The sequence below is a fragment of the Plecotus auritus genome (assembly GCF_963455305.1).
Source record: "Plecotus auritus genome assembly, chromosome: 10".
Lineage (NCBI taxonomy): Eukaryota > Metazoa > Chordata > Mammalia > Chiroptera > Vespertilionidae > Plecotus > Plecotus auritus.
Genome location: NC_137785.1, coordinates 62219951 through 62242590, shown reverse-complemented (window position 1 = coordinate 62242590; position 22640 = coordinate 62219951). Strand labels below are relative to the sequence as shown.

Here is a 22640-nt window from a genome sequence, read left to right as displayed (position 1 = left end):
GCCCCACGGGGTCTGTCATCCACGAGAATATTCATCTCAAGACACAGGCCCCGAATGTCCAGCAGGAGGTGCTGTTCCCCTCCCGCCCATGCATGTGTGTGCTCTGCCCTGCAGGCTGTGCGGGGCGGCAGGACCAAGTTCACTGTGAGGAGACCCTGCTGGCCTCGCCTCCAATCTGTCAGCAGGCTGAGCCCAGGGGGTGCGTGCACGTGTGTGTATGCATGTACATGCATGTGCGGGTGCGTGCATGTAAGTGTGTTTATATGCATGCACGTGTGTATGTGCAAGTGCATGAGTGTGTGCGGGCATGATTAGGAGGTGGGTGGGTAGGGGGGAATGTGCAAGTGCAGGGGGTGGCGGCACTGCAGCCTGGACTGTGTTTAAAGGCCTCGCAGTGAAGCCCCTGTCAGCCCCGAGCCCTTCCCGGCCTGTCCACCACGACTTGGGCCTCCGGGGCCTGGACGTCCAGCCAGGGGCCCTCCCACAGGGTGTGCCCGGACGCGGGAGAGCACTCCAGGATGACACCCTCAGGACAGAGGCCGGTGCCTTTATTGAGGATCCTCTGTGGGCCGGGCCTGCGCCCCCCACTGCGCACGGCCCAGGGGAGCCCAGGGCTCGCACAGGACAGGCCAGTCCTTGAGCGTGGGAGCAGTTCCTGGGGTCGGCTGCCCCGACGGCCAGTCTTCCCTGTGCCGGGGGATTGGTCCCCAGGGTGTCACAGAAAACGCAGGCTGAGGAGGAGGGGGGCGAGGGAGGCCAGCAGGGCCGCGGGCTGGAGGTGGAGGCCGGGGGCCTCTGAGTAGCCATAGCTCGTCCGGCAGGAGCTGTCCAGGTACCTCTGCTCGATGGGCTTCTCCTCGGGGTCCCGGGCGTGGTCGCTGGCCTGTGGACAGACAGGGTTGGCTGCCTGCTGCCGCCGGCTGGGGAAGGCGGGCACACGGACAAGCCTTACCTGCTCCACCGCCTCAAAGACCCTCAGCAGGTTGTTGGCCAGGGCGCCCCTGACCTCCGCCTGCGTCCACTGCCTCCTGAGCAGCTCGGCGATCAGGTTTGGGTACTTGGACACGTCCTCAAGCCCCGTCGGGAGCCTGAGATGAAGGCCGAGAGGACCAGGCTGTGCAGCCGGGGGTTGGGGCTCTGGGGACCCAGCCACCTTCCCATCCTGAGGCACTGGGGGTGCCGTGGGATGGCCTTCGGAGCAAGACATGCTGGGAAGGCCCTCAGGACACACTTCACTCCTCCAGCCCCTGGTGACAGGTTTCTGGGGGTCACAACCCCCAGCTCACACACAGAACAGTCTCCATCCTCACCTTGAAACACCGTCGAAGTCTCCACCAAGGCCCACGGCTCCGGCTCCCGCCACTTTCTTGATGTGGTCCAGGTGGTCTGCGGGGAGGCAGTGGGTGTGGGTCCTGGGAGAGGCGCCCTGCCCCCAGCCACGCTTCTGCTCGCACCCACCCACCTGCCACTTGAGACAGGTTGGCCTCCATTTTGCAGGCGACATAGTCATTGTAGAAGTTCACCATCACTAGGCTGCCCGTCTGCTTCTGCTCAGAGAGAGAGGAGCCGTGGGCGCAGGGTTGGGGGCAGCACTGGAGCCCGGGAGGACCACCGGGGCCCAGGACCGCCTGGGGCAGAGCCCCCCGCCCTCACCACCAGCTGGAGCACGTCGTCCGGCACATTTCGCCGGTGCTTGCACAGCGCAAAGGCGGAGGAGTGGCTGAAGATGACGGGGGCCTGGGACTGTTTCAGAGCGGCCTTCATGGTGGCCACGGACACGTGGGCCAGGTCGATGATGACGCCCAGCCGGTTCAGCTCCCTCACCACGCTCTGAGGAGACACGGGGCTCAGGGGCCGGGAGCGCTGGGCCCCAGTCAGGGGGTGATGGCCGCCGGCGCCCCGGGCTAGGCGGGCTGCACTGGGTGTAGTTTATTGGCACAAGCTTCTGGGGCTCACCGCTGCCCCCCCGAGAGGTCCAGGCAGGGGGAGGGCATGTGGGCAGGGCCCCTACTGGCCAGGTGTTCAACACTTCCCTGGAAGGCTGGGGTCACTGCAGTGACCAGTGGATGCTCAGCCTGGGAGGTCCCTGGCCAGCTCCGTTTTTTTTTAAAATTTTTATTGATTTTTTACAGAGAGGAAGGGAGAGGGATAGAGATAGAAACATCGATGAGAGAGAAACATCAATCAGCTGCCTCCTGCACACCTCCCACTGGGGATGTGTCTGCAACCAAGGTACATGCCCCTGACTGGAATCGAACCCGGGACCCCTCAGTCCGCAGGCCGACGCTCTATCCACTGAGCCAAACCGGTTTTGGCAAGGTACATGCTCTTGACGGGAACCGAACCTGGGACCCTTCAGTCCGCAGGCCGACGCTCTAGCCACCGAGCCACACCGGTCAGGGCTCAGCTGCGTTTTGCAAGTGAGGGAAACGGAGGTGCTTGCCCCTGCCACCTACCTTCCCGAAGTCCTCCGACAGGCCGTCGCTCTGGGCATCGTCATCCCCGGTGTCCACCAGCCAGTTGTCCGCCCTGGAGGGAGGAGCACAGTGGTCCCCGCCCACCCACAGGGGGCTCGCCCCAGCTACCCAGCAGCTTCTCACCCACCCACACCCCCCGCCGGGCCTCCCTGGTGTCACTCACCAGGGCGTGTTGCAGCTGTGCGTGAGGGTCAGGTACCGCATCCCCAGGTGGTAGAGGGCCCGCAGGACGCCCAGGCTGCTGTCGATGGAGTGGCCGCCCTCCACCCCGACCAGACTGGCCACCTTCCCCTCCTGGAAGGCCTGTCGGATGCCTGTGGGAGCAGAGCCAGCCCGGGGCTGTGGGTACCTGGTGGCAGGTGTGGCTGGGCGTCCAGGGGGAGCATACACCCCAACGGCTGGCCGAGCTGCACCGGCAGCCTCTGCTCACTAGAGGGTGGTGTGGGGCCAGGAAGGCGGCCGGCGGCACCCACCTTGGCTGCTGTTGACACACATGAAGGTCTCGGGGTACATCTGGCACATGCGATGGATGACGTCAATCTGCTCCAGCGTCCTCTTCACGGCGTCTTTGTTCTGGGTGTCGCAGGGCGTGTACGCAGACCAGAACTGGGGGCCACGGGGCAGGGCTAGGACCTGAGGCTCCAGGCCCGCCCCCCGCCCCCCACGTGCATATGAATGTCTGGTCTCCCCTCCCCCGTCTTGGAAGCCATCCCCACAGCCTGTCCCTCCAGGTCTGTGGCCCCAAGGAGACTGGCTGGGGGTGGGGAGTGCCACCACCAGGGAGGGGCTGCACCTTAGCCAGGACCCAAGGGAGGAGGAGGGTGGATCCCAACATGGGTGAGCACAGGGCTGGCCGGACGGTACCTGGCCCCCCACAAAACCAGCCTTCAGCTTGGGGATGTTGGTGTGTGTGCCGACCAGGCTGTTCAGGCTGGCGTTCTTCTTCTGAAGCTGATTGTTGAACTTGGTCAGCAGCCTCCAGGGCAGGTCGTTGTGCCTGGAGGGGGCAGGAGGAGGGGTAGGAGGCAGGTCCTGGTGGCCACTTGACCCTGGGGTTCCAAGCTCCCTCTCTGGCCTCTGTCCCCTCTCTAATTCCTGCTTCTCACACGCTCAGGGCTAAGGCTGGACCCAGGGGACACAGACTACTCATTACCGGAGCACACCTGAGCCGGTCACCTGAGCTGAGAGCCCTAAATGGATAGGTCTTCCATCCTAGGTGTCCCATGCACCTGTGCAAGCCACACAGGCCCCTGGGAGCTGATTAGAATGCGGAGTTACAGGCCCAGCAAGACCCACCAGTCACTGTGAGCAAGTGCGTGCACACACACACATGCATGCTCACACACACCACACACACGGGCACACACACATCACATGCATTCATACACATACCACACACGTGTGCATTCACACCGCACACGCATGTGCATGTATACACGTGGGACATCTAGGCAGGTGCCCTCTGAACCAGGGGTCCTCAAACTTTTTAAACGGGGCCAGTTCACTGTCCCTCAGACCGTTGGAGGGCCGGACTATAGTTTAAAAAAAAAACTATGAACAAATTCCTATGCGCACTGCGGGACCGGGATGAGTTGGCTGCTAAGCAGGACAGGAAGCACCCGGCGGGCCGGATCAATGTGCTCAGCGGGCCGCATGTGGCCCATGGGCCGTAGTTTGAGGACGCCTGCTCTGAACTCCTAATCTGGTAACAAGGGGCTGAGAGGACAGTCTGGGCCTGGAGGGGGCTTTGTCCTGGCTCCCCCCTCCCCCCGCCACACCACCCCTTCCTCTGCAAGCTCCCCCTCAGACCCTGGAAGCCACCCCCGCTCTCTGGGGAGGGGCAAGGGGTTCTGTGAAGGGTGAGATCTGATGGACGCGACAGGGACTGGGCTGGGGCTCCGACACCTTGGCTGCCCGAGTAGTGGAGAGTGTGCAAGGTCACTCCCTCCGTGCAGGGGTGGGGGCGTCCGGCTCTGGGCGCTTCCCAGGGGCAGGGCCTCTGGAGGGGACAGCGCTCCTTTCCTGAGGACCCCAGCCCCTGGGGGAAACCCGGCTCCACCTCCTGCTGCCACCCCGAGGGAGAGCTTTATCTCCCCCCACACCCCCGCCCGCCCCTCAGCCTCTCCACCCTTGGCTGGAACCCCAAGTGGGGGAAGTGGCTGCCTCCACCCGTGGGCAGCCCTGCTGTCTGGAGCCCGCTGCCAGCTTAGTGGTCTGGGCCTGGTCCTCAGCGGCGGGGAGACCGCCAAGGGAAGGAAGGTGAGGCCCCCGAGCGCCCAGCAGCACACACACTCGGACAGCTGTTGTTGGAGACACGGCTGGTGGCCACGCCCCCCTTTTCCTTGGTAACATTGCCAAGCGGGGCGCACGGCCACTTGAAACAGAAACTTTCCACTCCCTTATAGCTGGGTGTGGCCGTCACTCCACCTGCCCTGTGACAGTGCCCCCAAGCTGTCCTTGACCGACGGCGTGGTTTTCCCTTTTATGACTGCAGGGCGGCCGGCAGATGTGATGGCTGGAGCCGCTGCAGCCGCTTTACACCCACGAGGGCACCTGGGGGCTGGTGGCCACACCAGGTTCGTGGCGTATGGAACACCCTCAGAACTCCCTCTGGATTTCTCTGATGTTGAAGCTACTTATTTGGGTCTCTTACCTGCAACCCACTATTTTTTAAAAAATATATTTTTGTTGATTTCAGAGAGGAAGGGAGAGGGGGAGAGAGAGAGAAGCATCAATGATGAGAGAGAGTCATGGATCCATGGCCTCCTGCACGCCTCCTACTGAGGATCGAGTCCACAACCCGGGCACGTGCCCCGACCGAGAATCGAACTGTGACCTCCTGGCTCATTGGTCGACGCTCAACCATTGAGCCACCCCGGCCAGGCTGCAATCTGCTATTATTGGTTTTGATTCGGTCAGCCTAGTCTTTGAGTATTCCCGACTGGCCTATTCCAGCCATCTGACTCCCCAACGGCCTCCGCACAGCCCCCAGCCCCTGAACTCGGAGCCCCTCTCTCTGTGCCCAGCTGCTCCGAGCCCCCCAGAATGAAGGAACAAACAACTCCTCCGGCTCCTGCTGTGGGCGTCTTCCACCTGCCCCTACCCCTGTCCCCCCGCCCCCGACTGCAGGCCTCCAGGGCAGAGCGTGAGTGCCGACACCTCGCACAGGACCCTCGGGCGCAGAGAGGAGAGCAGGGGACTCAGGTCCAGGAAGGAGATGGAGGGAGGACGGGGGTGGGGGCAGGCAGAGTGGGGCACCTGGCACCCCTCCTCCTCTGGGGCCCCCACAGCTCCCCGTCTTCCCTGCAACTCCCCCCCGCCCCCGTTTTCTCTGCTTACCTTGCAGAGTCTCTTGTCCAACAAACCCTGAGGCTTCTGCCAAGTAGTGATGTCTGCACATTAATGAGCAGCCAGCACATGGGGGGGGAGGGCTCTGCTCACACTGCCAGGCCCCAGGGTGCCCGTGAGTGCACGGGACCCACTCCCTGCTTTCAGCGAGCGGTGTGTGTGGGGGGGTGTCGAACGCTGCAGCAGACAGGCAGGGGTGTGTGCAGGGTGCACCCCCAGGTCAGGGAAGGCCTGCCACTAGCCCTGGGGAGCTGAGGGGGGTGCGGATGCAGGACGAGCAGGGACCGTGTGAGCCTTGGGGGGCACTGGATCAGCTGCAGCCACGGGTGGGGCGGGGTTGAGCAGGACTAGATCTCCCAGACTCCCTCTGGCCGTGGTGCTGATGCAGACTTTGGCTGGAGGAAGTGGAGAGTCCGGCTTACGAGGTTCCCAGCATTGGGGGGGAGGGGGGAAAGGGGGGCAATGCCGATGCCCTGGGAGGTGGTGGGGGAGGCAGATGCATGGGTGCTGCCACACTGGCTGTGACCTCAAAGAAAGAGTGACAGGTGGCACCAGGGTCTGGGGTGCAGGCGTGGGCTCAGCCGGGTCTTGGTTGGGGGCTTGACCTGTGAGGGTCCTTTGAGCATCGAGTGAGGTCAAGCTGACCCCTCACCTGCTGGGGTCACCCCAGGGGGACACAGGAAAAGGAAGGGGCATGAGGAAGGGTCTCAGGGAGGAGGGCCAGGCCTCCCGGGGCCTGTGGTGGACACCACCCTCACCTGCAGCCTCAGGTGAGGAAGCTGAGGCCATGTGGCCTTGAGGGAGCACGACCCGGCCAGGCCCCCAACGCCCCTTAGCCCAGCACCCACTCTGCACTGGGACCAGGCTGCAAGGTGCCCCAGGGACCTCACCACGTGCCTCCTGCTCCTTCCCTATGGGCCCCCATCTGCGGAGGCCTTTGGGGGCCCTGGGAGACCTCACAGAGAACCAAGGCCAGCAAAGGGCAAGACCCGTGTTACAGCTAGAGAAACAGAGTCCAGGCGGAGGGAGGGCGGTGCCTGCCTCACGTCCGGGGCACACGGCCCGGCTCCCAGCTCCCAGCTTCCCAGCCCCAGCCCATGGAGGCCACTTACCCATCAATGACAGGTGTGGTCTGCATAATTCTCTTTGCATCGTCCAGAAACTGGTCAGCGGTGCCGACGGCCACCAGGGGCCAGAGCCACCAGTGGGCCCACATGCCGAGTCCCCAGGGCCCTGGTCCCGCAGCTGCTCCGGGCCTGGCTGCCTTTGTGCGGGACGAGCTGAGGCTGGAACACAGTGCAGAGGCCTTTAGTCAGGCAGTGGCTGCCAGGAGGGGCCACGTTATCAGCAATCAGCACATTCCTGGTGAGGGTGGGTGGATGGCTGGGCGTTGCTGTCTGGGCCAGGCTGAGGGGTAGTAAGAGGCTGCTGACCCCTGGGGAGGGGCCGGAATCCAGACGGAAGGACTCGCTCAACTCAGAGGCGGTTGGCTCAGGGTCATGCAGTTTATTGCCTCCTGCACCAGGATGGGGGGGGGGGGCTCTCTCAGGTCTACAAACGGGAGCGAAAAGGCACTTGAACTTTGCTCCCACCACACCCACCTGTGCCAGGGTCTGCACCCCAACTCCTGGCCTGCAGCCGCTGGCCTTGCAGGCTCCGGGCAAGTGGGCTGGACTTTGGGGCCAGAAACCCAGACTGTCAGTGTTCCCTCCGGAGGCTGCACGCCGTGGTCCCAGGTGTGGGAAACCGCCCTTTGTCTTCACTAGCAGAGAGGTGTGGACAAGGAACCCGGGAGGCTGGAGACCTTGACGCTCGGGCAAGGGTCAAAGCCAAACACCCACTGTCTAGCGGAGACAAAGGGAGCTGAAGCAACTTCCACCTTTTAGTTTCATGTAAATCCTTACTGATAAGATAGTCTGCCTGTTACTGGAATCGCCTGCCTAAGGGCTATGGGTGTGTCCCAAACCTGAATAAAAGGGATGGCAAGGCCAGAGCAAAGCCGAGTCCTCCCTTGGGCTTCTCCCTGGCACCCCAATTCCCAAATTAGCATTTCTTGTCTCTTTCATTTGCGTGCGGCCTCCTCCAGAACCCGAACCCTGAACCACGCGGGACGTGGGGGGACATTCGCACCCGGGGCCCTGAGCACCCAAAGCTCTGCAGCTCAGGGGGTGCTGGGCTGGACGAGGGTGACGGAGCGAGAGGCACTGGCCTGAAGCACAGCTGCCAGACTGGGGCGCACCAGAAACCTCAATCATCACGATGAGTAGCATTTTTTAAAATATATTTTTTTTATTGATTTCAGAGAGGAAGGGAGAGGGATAGAGAGAGAGAGAGAGAGAGAGAGAGAAACATCAATGATGAGAGAGAATCATGGATCCACTGCCTCCTGCACGCCCCACACTGGGGATCGAGCCCGCACCTCAGGCCTGTGCCCTGACCGGGAACGGAACTGCAATCTCTTGGTTCCTAGGTCGACACGCAATCCCCGAGCCACAACGGCCGGCTGTAGGTTTTCTGATCACTCTGGAGTTGTCGGTCGCCTTTGTGTTCGGAGCTCTGTGCTTTAATTTGCAGTTTCCGGGTGATGTTCTTACCTGGAGACGTCCGCCCTTTCTGTTCTCTGTGCTTATTTTGATGGAGCTGGTGCTCCATCCCTCCTCTCCCCGCCTCTGCGGGTCTCGGACGCACTTCTGGGCGCAGACATCCCCCTCAGAGGCCGGAAGCTCCGCTTCTGTGCACGGGGTGTGGTGGGTGCGGAGCCCAGGGCCATCCAAGTCCCACTCTGCCTCGTCCTTGGGGCTGTGCAATGTCTCCCGCACAGGCCTGAGCTCCGGGCTGAGTCCATGCTGCCGGCTCGGCCTTCGGTTCCCAGCCGAGTCCCTCCCTTTCTCAGAGAAGTCCCCAGTCCTCGCCGCGCCCTGCTCTGCTCGGAGACCCGCCCTCCCGAGTTGGCCCCTGGGGCTCCCGTTTCCTCTCCTGTTTTAGCTTCTCTTCTGCGTTCGTTCCGTTCCCAGCCCGTTCACTTAGTATCTCCTTCGGGAATTCGATAGTTAACGGTTTTGCGTGCGCTTCGGCGGCTGTGATGGTTTCCCCGCGGCTCCGCGCCGGTGATGGGAGCAGCACTGGGCTCCAGAGGGTTTGTGCTCCGCTGGCTGGACTCGCTCTCCTCTCCTCGTTGGTTTGTTTGTCCGTCGGGACCTGTGGCTTCCTTCGCAGCCTCTCCTGGCGCAGCGGGCGGTCTGGGCGGTCACTCCCCTCCCCATTCAGCGTCAGAAACGCGGCCGCAGCCGCGGGGGAGCGGGGTGAGCGGGCGGAGCTGTGCACGCGGCCCGCTCAAGGCTCCGTGCACATGGGCGAGCTGCCCGCCTTCCAGGGGCTGGTGCCAGAGCTGGACTCCCGAGATCCTGCTTCCACTTCTGACTCCTGCCCCGCGGTCACCTGCCCACCTGGAGGTGAGGCTCAGCGGGGAGCGGGCCTGGCCCCCACGTGCTCGCCTGACGGTGCAGCATCGACCTCCTCTCCGGAGGCGGTGGCCGGAGGGACATCTGTCCACCCCCGCCCGCCCCCCGCCCCCCCCCCCGGGTCTGCCTCCTGGAACCCCCCCCTGGGAACCTGGCTTAGCTGGTGTCTCCTTCGTTTGTTTGTTTTTAATCCTCACCGAGGGTATTTTTCCACTGATTTTTAGAGGAAAGACAGGGGGAGAGGCTGAGAAGCATCCATGTGAGAGAGACACATCGATGGGTTGCCTCCTGCACGTGCCCCGACCAGGGCCCCGGCTGGGGAGGAGCCTGCCACCGAGGTACGTGCCCTTGACCGGAACCGAACCCGGGACCCTTGGTTCCTCAGGCCGACGCGCTACCCCCTGAGCCGAACCGGCCGGGGCTGGCTTAGCTGGTCTTGCCAGCAGCCCCTACGTGGCCCCAGGCAGACCTGCGCCTTCAGGTGGCCCCCGCCAGCCTTCCACTTTCCCGGCCGAGACCCAGACCCCCATGGATTTGCAGCGCAGGGGCTGGTGGCTTCCCCACGTCCCCCTGGGGGTCCGGCCCTGACCCTCTCCCCAATGGCCGCACAGCCTGCCTGCCCTGTAACCCTGCACAGTGGAGGGTCCTCCATCAGGGACCCTCCCCCCCCCCCCCCGGAGGAGGTGGCTCCCGCCTTATCTCGCTGCCTCCCCAACCCCAGAAGCCACCCTCTTACCCCTTGACCTGGCACCAGTGACCCCTGCCCCAGCCCGGCCTCCATCCATTGCCGGAGAACCCCAGAACCCAGCCTGCGGGCCCTCCCCTCCCGGCCCAGGATGCACTCACCTGCCTGTCTCCCCCCAGTTCACACTCAGCGGCTCCCCTGGGCATACAGCAGGTGCCCACTAACAGGCGCACCCTCCCCCAGGTGGCTCCGGAGGTGGGGGGATCACGGAGCCGAGACCCCAGCCCCGTCGGGAACCCCCGACTCACCGGCAGCAGGAAGGGGCCGCTGGAACCTGCCTCAGGGCCGCTCTGCTCCCCAGTCGTGAGCGTGGGGTTTATTGCTCTTTTTCTCAAGTTTCACCCCTCCCCCGAGCCGGCTGCCAGAGAAGCCACCTCTCAGAAGGAAAACTCCCGGGGCCTTCGCAGCCCCACAGGCAGGACAGGGGCTAATGCCTCCCACATGTCAGCTGGTTCTGGTTTCTCAGACGCAAACGAGGCTCCGCGGCCGGCCCTCTGGGCGCAGACTCCCTCCGACCCGCAGGCTGGGCCTGGGGCCCAGGACAGGCAGGTCCGCAGGGACCGGGTTGGAGACAAGGAATCGAGGTCCCCCGGGCAGTGATGTGGGGGCGATCTCAGCAGGGGGGTGTGCTGATTGAGGGTCTGGGAAGAGGAGGCCTGGTGCCGGGGCTCCCCGAGGGTCCCTGGGTCCCTGCTGCTCAGCCCACAGGGTCCCTGACGGGTCAGCGAAGGACTCAGGGGTTCCACCCAGGTCCCTTCCCTCAGGCCCCTGAGGCCTGCCGCGGCCCTCACTCCCTGGGGACCCGCCCCTGATCCAGGACCCGTCTGCCCTGCTGGGCCCAGGGACTGGGGGCTCTGGTTTCCATCATTGAGGGGTGGGGGTGAGCTCCCCATATTCCCAGCCACCGAGGATCAAAAGCAGCCACGGATGGTCGGAATGTCCTCTGGCAGAAACCCCGGGACTTTCGAAATCCAGGGCAGATCCGTGGGCCCCGGCCCAGCGGGTGGGGGTGGGGGGGGTGTCACCGGGTGGTTTTGGGATTCTGAGGTCGTCGTGGGGACACACCCGGGCGGGCTGTTCCGTCCCCACCCAGGCCACAACAGCCACTGTCTTCCTCCCCACACCCTCTGCCAGCCACTGTCTCTAAATGGGAGACAGTCTCCAGTTGGGCTGCTGCCATGAGGGGTTCAAATGCCAGCCTTGGGAGGAAGGGGACACAGTGATGATCCTGGGGTGGTTGGGGGGTTCCCCTCACCTCGGAGCTGAGGGGAGTCTGCAGGAGAAGGGGGGCATCCTAGGAGAGGCTGGCGGCTGTGCAGGCCGCCCGCACGGCGCCCGACCCTCGCTCTGACCCTCGCCCTGGGCAGGGCTGGCTCTGAGCAGGACATGAGGGTGACGGCCCAGCAGAGGGGCTGGGGGGACCTGCTTCTGGGGAGGCCGGCCGGGGCTGCATGTGCTCAGGGCGCCCCAGACCGGGCCCTGGACTGTGGGGCAACCGACTCCACATTCCGGCTGCCCCCCTGCCGGGCCTGTCCCCCCCCTGACCTCATGGGGCTCCTCTGGTGAAACTCCCAGTTAGGGACGGGCAGGAGGCCGGGGTCTGGGGGAGGGCCGGGTGTGGGGGACAGAGATTCTACTTTTAATGTCGTTACCTTCAACATTGAGGTTGAACGCCGACCTAGGACCCAGGAGGTCACGGTTCGATTCCCGGTCAGGGCACAGGCCCGGGTGGCGGGCTCCATCCCCAGTGGGGGGCGTGCAGGAGGCAGCCGATCAGTGATTCTCTCTCACCAGTGATGTTTCTGTCTCTCTCTCCCTCTCCCTTCCTCTCTGAAATCTATAAAAATTAAACAAAACAAAACGAAAACATCCCAGGACTCAGGCCACCCCACCCCGGCCCAGCTGTGGGATTCCCCACGGGTTCCCGTCCTCTGAGCCCGCCATTCCCTGCTGCTCAGCTGGCTCCCGGCCCCTCTCCCCACCCCACCTCGGGGTCAGGAGTCCGGACGGGACCAGGGACAGAAGGAAGTGTGGGCACGCAGGCAGGTTGCTCCTCCAACGGCCTCACGAGGCACCTCACGCGTCCTGCTTCCGCAGGTGTGGCCCTGGGGCTCGGAAGCGAACACGGAGTTATTATGGGGTGTGAGGGAACAGGCCAGACGCCCGAAGGGGGACCGTGCCACCGCCCCGGTCAGGCCCCCGGTGAGGCTCCCAGGGGAAGTCAGAGGTCAAGGACTCAGTGCACGGCGGTGGCGTCACCGTTCTGGGGCTGAGGGGCTCCGGGTCCCCCAAACTCTCTCCCGCACGTGCGTGTTCAGAGCCAGCTCCCGGGCCCCGCGGGGAAGGCAGGGAGGAGACACCCGCGTGGCTGCCAGGCCTGAGAAGGGCCGCCGGCTCTGGGGACGTGGGGACCGCGTCCTGGCTGCAGGCTCGCCTGCGATGCGCCTGGGGAGCGGGGGGCCTGACCGCACACCTCTCAGCTGGGAGGGCTGTTCCCTGTATTGCTCCGGCCTGGGGGCTCCATCTCAGATGGCTGGGCTTGTCCACCTGCCCGCTGTCCCCAGACCAGGCTCAGCGTCCCGAGGGCAGGGGAGCCGCCCCACACTCTGCCTGTGGGGCCCCGTGGCACCCCCCCGGTGGGCCCTGGGCCCCTGGGCCGCCTCTGGCTGCCTCTCGGCGACTGGACCGAGCCCAGGGAGGGAGGCTCCGTGTTTGCGGTTTGCTGTAGGACGTGGTGCGTTTGAGAGTGCGGGACACCTGTGGGCGATTCCGAGTGCCCTCCCTGTCCTGCCCAGGCTGCGGGCTCCCCGCTCCTGGGGGGGCCTCGTGGGTGATTCGGGAACCTGGCGGAGGTGCCCCCGAGGGTGGGGTCGCGTCCTCGCCCTGGCACTTGGAGCTCCTAGGTTCTCCGACTGCATCAGCAGATGGCTCTCCTATAACGCCTTTACAGTCCCTCATTCGGCGCTGAGTTCCCGGTCGTGACCCGGAAGCTCTGTCCGCCCCCCCCCCCCCCCACATGGGCATCCAGGCGAGCTGGACGCACTCCGAGCCTCGGTTCCCCTCTGCCAGTCTCCAGCTGTGCCTGCTCCCTGGCTCCCGGGCCAGGCCCCCCGCTTGGCCACCTCCCCTGCGGGCAGCGCCTCCCTGGGCAGCAGCCCCCCACCCCTGGCCCACTGACCCCCCCAGCCCACTCACGGTGGCCTTGGCGATGCAGGCTTGTCCCCAGCCAGGGCCCCGCCCCAGCCACCTGTGCCTCTCCCAGGCCTGTCCCCAGGAAGGTGCCCACTTCCTCCTGCAGGGGCCCTGGTTCTCTGAGTGTGCGAAGGAGGGGGGAGGAGGGGAGGGGGTGGGAAGGAGGGCAGACACCACCCTGCGCCCCCTCCCCCGCAGAGGAAAGCAGGGTCCCCTCCGGCCATTAAATGCTCGGCTGAGCCCTTAGGTCAGAGAATATTCCAAAGAGAGCTGTCACTCTTTTCTTCCCCGGCCTCTTAAGAAACTAGACCCACATTATACATTTTTATTTTTATTTATTTATTTTAAAATATATGTTTACTGATTTCAGAGAGGAAGGGAGAGGGGGAGAGAGAGATAGAAACATCCATGATGAGAGAATCACTTATCGACTGCCTCCTGCACGCCCCCCACTGGGGATGGAGCCCGAAATCCGGGCATGTGCCCTGACCGGGAATTGAACCCTGACCTCCTGGTTCATGGGTCAACACTCAACCACTGAGCAACGCTGGAGGGCATACATTTTTATTTTTTTAGTTTATCCTTGCCCGAGGATATTTTTTTCCATTTTTAGAGAGCATGGAAGGGAGGGAGGGGGAGAGAGAGAGAGAGAGAGAGAGAGAGACACAGCGATTGGTTGCCTCCCCCACACTCCTGACCGGGGCTGGGGACCGGAACTGCAAGCCAAGTACGTGCCCTTGACCGGGAATCGAACCCGAAACTCTTGGGTGTGCGGGCCGAGGCTGTAACCACTGAGCCACCGGCCAGGGCCCAGCAGTGCCCATTGTTCGGGGCTTCTGTGGCTGGTGCTCTCCTGCGGACGACTACAAGAGGGGGCACGCGCTGGCGGCCATCAGGGATCGGGAACCTTGCCCAGCAGCTCAGCGCTCTCTTCACACCCCACTGACCTGCGTTCTGCCAGCGAATGCGTCTCGGAGGGCCCTTCCCCCTTCGCGTCCCTTTCTCCCGCCCGGCCCTTCGGCCGCTCACGCTCCCCCTGGTCCCTGTCACCTCTGGGCAAACCGCCACGTTCCACCCTGCGGGCTGCTGGGTTCTTTCCCCGCCTGCGTTTGTTACTGCTGATTAAAATCCGTCCGCGCTTGAACTCGGCGAGTGTGTTTGTCTCTGAAACTTGCGCTTGGCTGGCAGGTGGCCGCCCTCCGCCCTCGTCTGCCCTGTGTGTGGGGACTCCGTCCAGCTGCTCTCCCTGGAGGCGCCGGGCAGGAAATGCAGGCGACACAGCCGCGTTCTTGACGAGCCTCCTGCTGACAAACAGCAAAGACAGGCGGAGCCCCGAGCCCTGCCTGGGGAGCTGGGCCGGGGCCTGCCTCTGCCCGGAACCAGCAAGTGCTCACTTGGACGAGTCCCTCCCGGGCCTAGAAATACCCTGGTGGCCCCAATGGGGACGGCCTGGGCCACTCAGCCGGCTCACAGCCCTCGCCTTCGAGGGAGGAGGGAGGCCGCAGTGCCCCGTCCCGCCGTCCTCAGGTCCTGCAGGAAAGGCTCAGGGATAGAAGTCAGATCTGACAGCAGCTTCCTGGGGACAAAGGGAAAACGATCGAACAAACAAACGGTTCCCCGGCAGCCACGCGCGCCCCCTCAGAGCCCGCCTGGCGCCGTCCACGCTCTGCGCCCAGCGTGCGTGCGGGAGCCCTGGAGCAGGTGTTGGTTCGGGACGGCGCCCGCGGGGGTGCGGTGGGCCTGGAGGGCGGAGGACCTGAGTGTCTGCCCGCTCTCCGTCCGTCTCTCCACACACGGCCGGTCGCTGCCCTGAGGACCGGTGGGCATCCCCTGTGTCCAGTGGAGGTGCCCGTGCAGGTGCGTGTCGGGACCGCCCCCGCCAAGGGGTGTCCCCCCTAAGGACGCCCATGCAGGTCTCCCCCTCCCCCTGGGGGTGGGAGGTGAGGAAGTCCTGAATGTTTTCTCCAGGAAATTCAATAAAAAAAATTTAAAGTTACCGCATTAGAAAGGGGGCCTGGGCCCGGCCCGTGTGGCTCAGTGGTTGAGCATCGAGCTATGGACATGAGGTCAGGGTTTGATTCCCTAGTAAGGGGCATCGTTGATGTTTCTCTCTCTCTCCCTCTCTGAAGTTAAAACACACACACACACACACACACACACACACACACACTCGCACAGGGGATCTGGGTCCCTGTGAAGCCCATCTGGGGGTGCTAACTGGCCCTTGTCCCAGCCAGGCCCCTGCCCTCCCACAGGGACGGCCTGCCCTCAGATGTGGCTGGGACAGCAGCCAAGCCCTGGGCAGTGGAGACTTCAGGGACTGGGCCGTCCCAGGGAGGCGGCTTGAGCTGTTAGGAACCAGGGGAGTGTTTGCTCAGGTCTCTACAGGCCGAACTCAAGGCCTTTTGAGACGAGAAGAGGGCACGGGGGCCTGGCTGGGGTCAGATGGGGAGACTCGGGGACAGCAGTCCAGGGTTGCCTTCACTCTGATCCAGCGAAGAGCCTGCGTAACATTCACCGTGGGTCCCGCTGGGCTGGTGCAGGCCCCTGGCCAGGCTAACAGGTCCCCTCCACTCGCCTCCGGGGGTCCCCACTCTGCCCCCTGCCCGGTGGCTGCCAGCTGAGTGCGCGGACCAGCTCTGTCAGGTCACCTGCACACGAGGGTCCCTGCAGGACATGTGGACAGTCTGGTTCCAGGACACAGTGTCCTCGAGGTGACACCGCCGCCCCCCCCCCCAAGTCAGGTGAGAGACTGTGGCTTGGTGGGGTGCCCACTGCCCTTCACCCGACCGGGACCCATTCCCTCCTCGACAGCGGGGAGCAGACCCCGAGGCCCTTGCATAGCTGCCCACGGCCTCTGTCCTGTGCCTTGCGATGGCAGGGCCTTTAAGACAGGACTGAGTCTGCCCGGCTGGCGTGGCTCAGTGGTTGAGCGTCCACCTAGGAACCAGGAGGTCAGGGTTCAATTCCCAGTCAGGGCTTGTGCCCAGGTTATGGGCTTGATCCCCAGTAGGGGGCATCAGGAGGCAGCCGATCCATGATTCTCTCTCATCACTGATGTTTCTGTCTCTCCCTCTCCCTTCCTCTCTCTGAAATATATCAATAAAGATATATTTAAAACACACACACACACACACACACACACACACACACACACACACACACCAAAACAAAAAACAGGACCGAGTCTGTCATGGGCAATTTCAGGCACCGGCCATGCCTTTGTGGCTCCCGGGAGCCCCCAGCAGTCTCCTTGGCAACAAAAGCCCTCCTGTCCGGGGCCTTTCCACAGCTGCAAACGCCCTCCCCTGCTCCCACCGACAGGCCCCTGCCCCCACCCCCCAAGCCAGGCCCAATGTGTCTGCTCACCCACAAACGCCCCTGGCCTGTCATGTGCGCGTGGTGTGAACCCCAAAATAAAAAGCCAACGTGAGAGGCAGCAAGCGTTCATTTCAGATAGAAAAGGATAGCCCTGATTCAGGCCACACCCCAATCCTGTTCCGACTGGGGTGCAGGCGAGGGGTTTCTTGAGCCGGGAAGGGGAGCAGTCACATGGACAGAGGGAGGGACCGACTCCGGGCAGGAATGAGCTGCATTTTTTTTTTTTGTTAGCGGCACACGGTGTTCCTAATTCTAGTCTAGAGAATGTGTTCGGTTTCCAGCCCCCTGTTCGCTTTGCAAGCAGCTGTTTGAAGTTCAGGCTGCTTGGCCCTAGCGGCCGATCCTGCCCCGTTCAGATGCTGCGCGGGTTTGCGTGCAGGCAGGACCCCCAGGGAGCCTGCCCCGCGGCGTCTGAACACGGCTCGCTCGAGCGAGCGTGTCACTTCCTCGGTAGGAAGGTTGCCGTTGATGGTGGGGGGTGTGCACAGGACGGGGCAGCGGGTCACCCCTGGGGTCCTGGTGGGCATGTGGCCTTCGGCGAAAGACCGCTTCCCCTGAGCCACGGTGGGAACAGGTGGCATTGAGCTTCCCTCAGTCCAGGGGACCAGAGGAGCAGCTGGTGCTGGCCCATGGGACCAGCCTGAGGTCCTGGGCGAGGCTGTGTAGGCCCCCTGGGGTTCCAGCAGCTCAGCTCCTGTGCAGAGTGGCCAGTAAGAGCAGAGCCCCACCCCTAGGGGTCAGTGGTGAGCCAGGCAGGACGCCAGCTGATTGGAGGGACTGTTAGGCAGCAGCTGTGCAGGACACCGGGGGTGGGGGGGGGGGTGAGGGGGTTGGGGGGTAGGGGGTGGGTGAAACAAGGCTGCAGCTGGTGCCTCGCCTTTCCTGGGTGAGGGGTCACGGTGCTCAGGGGAGGGGACGGGTGCCAGCAGGGCCGTGAGCAGAGAAACAGCGTCGAGGTGAACTACACAGAGACCCTGCACAGCACGGAGTCAGTAATAACCAACCGCACGGCAGCGGAGATCCCTGGCACAAATGGGAAAGGGCTCAGTGGTTACAGCCTCGGCCCGTACACCCAAGGGTTTCGGGTTCGATTCCCGGCCAAGGGCACGTACTTGGCTTGCAGTTCCGGTCCCCAGCCCCGGTCAGGAGTGTGCGGGAGGCAACCAATCGCTGTGTCTCTCTCACGTGGATGTTTCTCTCTCTCTCAGACTTCGAAGGCCCTAACGCCCTCGTGGGGGCGGGTGGGAGTTGGCGTGTGGATCCGTGTCCGGCTCTGACAAACGCACGGCACAGAAGCGTGAGACTTCCGAACCGGGACCGGGGAAAACGCAATCAGGAAGCGGGCAGAAGCCGACCCAGGAACCAGGAAGTCAGGCCCAGGCCCAGGCTGTGGGCTCGATTCCCCACGGGGGCGGGGCGTGCAGGAGGCAGGTAATGATGATTCTCTCTCATCACTGATGTTTCTCTCCCTCCCTCTCCCTTCTCTGAAATCAATAAAAATATTTAAAAGACAAAAACAGCCCTGGCCAGTGTGGCTCCGTGGATGAAGTGTCAGCCTGCGGACGGAAGGGTCCCGGGTTCGATTCCGGTCAAGGGCACATACATGCCCCTGGTTGCGGGCTCTATCCCAGTGGGGGGCGTGCAGGAGGCAGCCTATCAATGATTCTCTCTCATCACTGATGTTTCTATCTCTCTCCCGCTCCCTTCCTCTCTGACATCAATAAAAATATTTAAAAAACAAAAACAAAAAGGACCGAGGGGCCAGGGAGGAGGGAAAACAGCGAGCAAACGGGCGGTGCTCCTGCCGCTGCCCTCACGTCCGTGGGGCCCTTGGTGCCTGCGTCTTCGCCGTGTCTCGCCGCCGGTCTCAGGGGCTCACGGTTAGCATGCTGCCTGGGCTCCAGGTGGCTCTCCTGCCCGTGGCCGAGGGCACCCCCCGCCTGCATGTGCGGGTGTTGGGAGAGGCGTCAGGCACTCCTGGGACTGGACCAGGTCTGTGAGCAGCTCTCCAAAAGGGCTGGCCAGGCTACCCAGCATGCACTGGGGGTCCTGGCGGCCCCCCTCACCCACCCTCACCTGCTGGGTGTCAGTCTCTGCTGGAGACTCTCTTGTGTCTGGGTGCTGTCCCGTGGGGCCCTGGGTGCTGTCCCGCGGGGCCCTGGCTGTGGGGAGAGGGCACCCAGGGGTGTCGTCCCACCCTGGGCCTCACTCTCTGAAGGAGGACCCACCAGCTCTGGAGGGTGAGCTGAAGCTGGGCCGAGGGTCAGCTCACACCTGACACCCTCAGGCTGGGCACCTGGGCAGAGAGTCCTGCCTGCAGCTTCCTCCTACTTAAAGCAAAACGGGGTGTCAGCGCCTCCGGTCCCGGGAGGAGGCAGAAGACGGGCTCACGGCTCCATCCACTCCTCACCCCGGGCCTGCGTACTCTGGGCGGGCTGTTGGGTCTGACCTGGGCGTTGGACAGACATTGGCTCTGTCCGGTTTCCCAGGCTAAGGCCCTGGGTCCCTGTGGACCTGGAGTGGGGGGGCCTGAGTCCCTGTGGGCCTGGAGCGAGGGGGCCTGAGTCCTTGTGAGCCTGGAGCGGGGGGGCCTGAGTCCCTGTGGGCCTGGAGTGGGGGGCCTGAGTCCCTGTGGGCTTGGAGTGGGGGGGCCTTTGTCCCTGTGGGCCTGAAGTGAGGGGGGCCTGAGTCCCTGTGGGCCTGGAGTGAGGGGGGCCTGAGTCCTTGTGAGCCTGGAACGAGGGGGGCCTGAGTCCTTGTGAGCCTGGAGCGGGGGGGCCTGAGTCCCTGTGGGCCTGGAGCGAGGGGGGCCTGAGTCCCTGTGGGCCTGGAGTTGGGGGGCCTTTGTCCCTGTGGGCCTGGAACGAGGGGGGCCTGAGTCCTTGTGGGCCTGGAGTGGGGGGGCCTGAGTCCCTGTGGGCCTGGAGTGGGGGGGCCTGAGTCCCTGCCTCCAGGAGCCCGGCCCCTCCCCCAGGACGACTCCTCCTGAGGCTGGAGAGCCTTGGCTAGTCTGACATGTGCATCTCACGTTCTCAGGGACGTCAGCACGGAGTGGTCCCGGGAAATGTGCGTCCTGGGCAAGACACATGGCCGTCGGCCCGCACACCGTGGTCTGGCCGACTCCCAGGGTCTGGAGAGCGAGCCATGCGCAGGGCGGTGATAGTGGCCGCCCCGGGGGGTGGCTGGGGGGTCGGAAACAGGCTTCAGGAGAGCCGCTGAGGACAAAGACCCCCACCCCTACGCCACCCCACGTGCACGTGCCACACACACACACACACACACACACACACACACACACACACACACACACACGGCCAAGGCCTGCAGGCTCTGGGCCTGAGTCCTGGGAACCAGCTCCAGACCCCGCCCTCCCGCCCTCCCAGGCGGCTTCAGTTTCTGAGGGAAATGTGCTCACAGTGGGCGGCCACATGGGCTTGTTGTGAGAATTCAATGCACTGACGTTTGAGCCAAGCTTGGCGAGTGCCCCAGCAAGAGACGTGCTCACACGAGGGGGGGCCCGGGGGGCGCTGCAGACCTGGATGGGGATGAGTGTGGGCCCCCTCGGGCAGGGGTCCTGTTGCCCTCCTCAGGGGCAACACCAACGCAGGGAGGGGGGCAGGGGCCCGGGGGACCCCCTCCTCCCCGTGCCAGGGCCAGGGCCCCGCGTCTGGCAGCCTTGCGCCCCCGCACCAATTACAGGCACTTAGTCACAATTTCCTCTCGCGCTTCCTCTCGGCCGCAGCAGAACAACAGCCTCGATGCCGAGCTGCCCCTGTTCCCGCTCCCTCCAGCCCACGGCTGACGCTGAGGATGGCAGGGGGCCCGGGGGTGGGACGTGGACCCAGAGTCCCTGCTCCCCCGCAGAGGGGGCACCTTCACAGCCAGAGACGGAGCTTTGGCAGAATCTTCCCTCGGAACAGGCGAGAAGCCTCGCTTTGTGAGAGTGATCTTTATCGGCCAAGCAGGCATTTTCCCGCAGGCCCTTTGCACCTGTGCACCCCGCCCCCCCCTCAGTCCTCGCAAGACCCTGTGAGGAGGGCGTGTCAGTCTCCTGCTGCTGTGCAAGAAGTCACACTAGCTGGGCCGGCGTGGCTCAGTGGTTGAGGGTCGACCTATGAACCAGGAGGTCACGGTTTTGTTTTTTTTTTAAATAATAATAATTATTATTTTTAATATATTTTTTATTGATTTCAGAGAGGAAAGGAGAGGGAGAGAGAGATAGAAACATCAATGATGTCAGGGAATCATTGATTGGCTGCTTCTTGCACGTCCCCCACTGGGGATGTGCCTGCAACCAAGGTACGTGCCCTTGACTGGAATCGAACCCGGGACCCTTCAGTCCACAGGCCGACGCTCTATCCACTGAGCCACACCGGTCAGGGCAGGAGGTCACGGTTTGATTCCCAATCAGGGCACATGCCTGGGTTGTGGGCTCGATCCTCAGTGTGGGACGTGCAGGAGGCAGCCGGTCCATGATTCTCTCTCATCGTGGATGTTTCTATCTCTCTCTCTCCCTTCCTCTCTGAAATTAATCAAAATATATTAAAAAAAAAAAAGTCACATGGAAATGTGGTGGCTTCAAGCCGAACAAGCAGGGTGGCCTCGGGAGCACAGGAGGGACCAGCTGGGTGGTTCCGGCTCTCTCCTGAGGTTTCGGGAAGGGGTCGGCAGGCTGGAGGTCACGGTGGCGCACTCCTGCAGCCAGGAGTGGGTGCTGGTTGTCTGTGGGGCCTCAGTCCCCCCTCCCCTGCTGCTTGGGCCTCCTGGCAGCTCGGCCTGGGTCCCAAGAGCCGGTGTCTCCCGTGGGCAGGGAGCAGGGGCCTTTCCTGACCAAGCCTTGAGGTCCCACAGGACCAACGTTGGCCTGGATTCAGGAGAAGGAACATTCTCCCCACCTCTCTGTGGGAGGAGGGGTGGCCAAGGATTTGGGGCCCATGATTTAAAGCTGCCGGACCCCCGTGGGACAGGTGAGGAAGGAAGCTCAGACAGAAACCCACCCCCAGTGAGAGGGAGCTCACGGCTCCCTTAACGGGAGAGTGTTGGCTCAGGAGCTGGATTCGGGGGCCCTGTCTCTGGTCCACTTCCCCCGATGTGGTTTCATTCTCGGGAGGGCCTGCCCTTGGTGGCTGTGGTCACCTAGGCTCCTGGCTCCCAACCCACCAGCTTAGCAACTGGAGGCAAACTTAAAGGTCAACAGAAGTATCAGGACGGAGTCTCATTGGCCAGCTCAGGTCACATGACCACCCTGAGCCAATCAGTGTGGCCAGGGGACAGTTTGCTCTCTGATTGGCCAGGCCGCCTGGGTCCAGGGTCCAGGACAGGCGTCCTCAAACTATGGCCCACGGGCCACATGCGGCCCTCCGAGGACATTTATCCGGCCCGCTGGGTGCCGCTGCCTGTCCTGCTTAGCAGCCGACGCGTCCCGGGCCCGCAGTGCGCATAGGAATTTGTTCTTAGTTTTTTTTTTAAACTATAGTCCGGCCCTCCAACAGTCTGAGGGACAGTGAACTGGCCCCCTGTTTAAAAAGTTTGAGGACCCCTGGTCCAGGAAATACATGGACCTGAGAGGTGTTGGAGGGGTCCCCCAAAAACTGGGCTGCTGTTAAGAAGGAGGTGGGCCTCCTCCCCACCCATTTACTGTTTTATGTGACTCTGGGAAGAGGCAGGCTGGGCATCCTTCCAGCTGAGCTGTGGACTCCGACCTGACCCCAGCTCCCGCCAGCCGCCTCTCACACACCTGCACATGCCCAGCCCCACCTGCCTATGGCCAGGCCCCATGGCCACTGCCCCTGCTGTCCTCCACTGTCCTGGCCGCGGGGTGGGGCGTCCTCTGCCCTCTGCCTGCTTCTTGGGTCCTGAAGGTGGCTACACCCCACTGAGGCCACAGCTCTGGGACACACACAGTTCTTAGGGCTCCCTGGCCTGCCCGAGGGCTGCTCCCTGGGTCACCGCTGCCCTGAGCCGTGTGGATCCCCCACTTTTCTCAGCTGACCCCTCTGCCTCCCCCCGTTTTCAACTGACCCACCTCGTAGCTCT

General features: G+C 63.5%; 1 protein-coding gene across 2 annotated transcripts; it reads right to left on the bottom strand.

The window, feature by feature from the left end:
• Positions 1–520: 520 nt before the first annotated feature.
• On the bottom strand, positions 521–10551 carry DPEP1 (dipeptidase 1). Of its 2 annotated transcripts, none has more exons than XM_080644631.1 (11): positions 10280–10551; positions 6938–7111; positions 3342–3474; positions 2951–3083; positions 2641–2791; positions 2457–2529; positions 1654–1830; positions 1463–1547; positions 1311–1386; positions 953–1088; positions 521–883 (listed from the first exon to the last, which is right to left on the bottom strand). In XM_080644631.1, the coding sequence occupies exons 2-11, from the start codon at positions 7039–7041 to the stop codon at positions 716–718; spliced, it is 1236 nt and encodes a 411-aa protein (XP_080500757.1). In that variant the 5' UTR covers positions 7042–7111; positions 10280–10551; the 3' UTR covers positions 521–715. The 2 variants fall into 2 exon arrangements, with proteins under 2 accessions (XP_080500757.1, XP_080500758.1); XM_080644632.1 differs by lacking the exon at positions 10280–10551 and adding an exon at positions 7427–7580.
• Between the last annotated feature and the right edge of the window lie 12089 nt (positions 10552–22640).

Excerpts from the sequence above, each read along its gene's own strand:
- DPEP1 (XM_080644631.1), bottom strand. The coding sequence starts at position 7,041 with ATGTGGGCCCACTGGTGGCTCTGGCCCCTGGTGGCCGTCGGCACCGCT. Across the intron at positions 1,387-1,462 it reads CAACCTGTCTCAAGTGGCAG|ACCACCTGGACCACATCAAG; the intron begins GTGGGTGGGTGC and ends GCCTCCCCGCAG. Across the intron at positions 884-952 it reads TCTTTGAGGCGGTGGAGCAG|GCCAGCGACCACGCCCGGGA; the intron begins GTAAGGCTTGTC and ends GTCTGTCCACAG.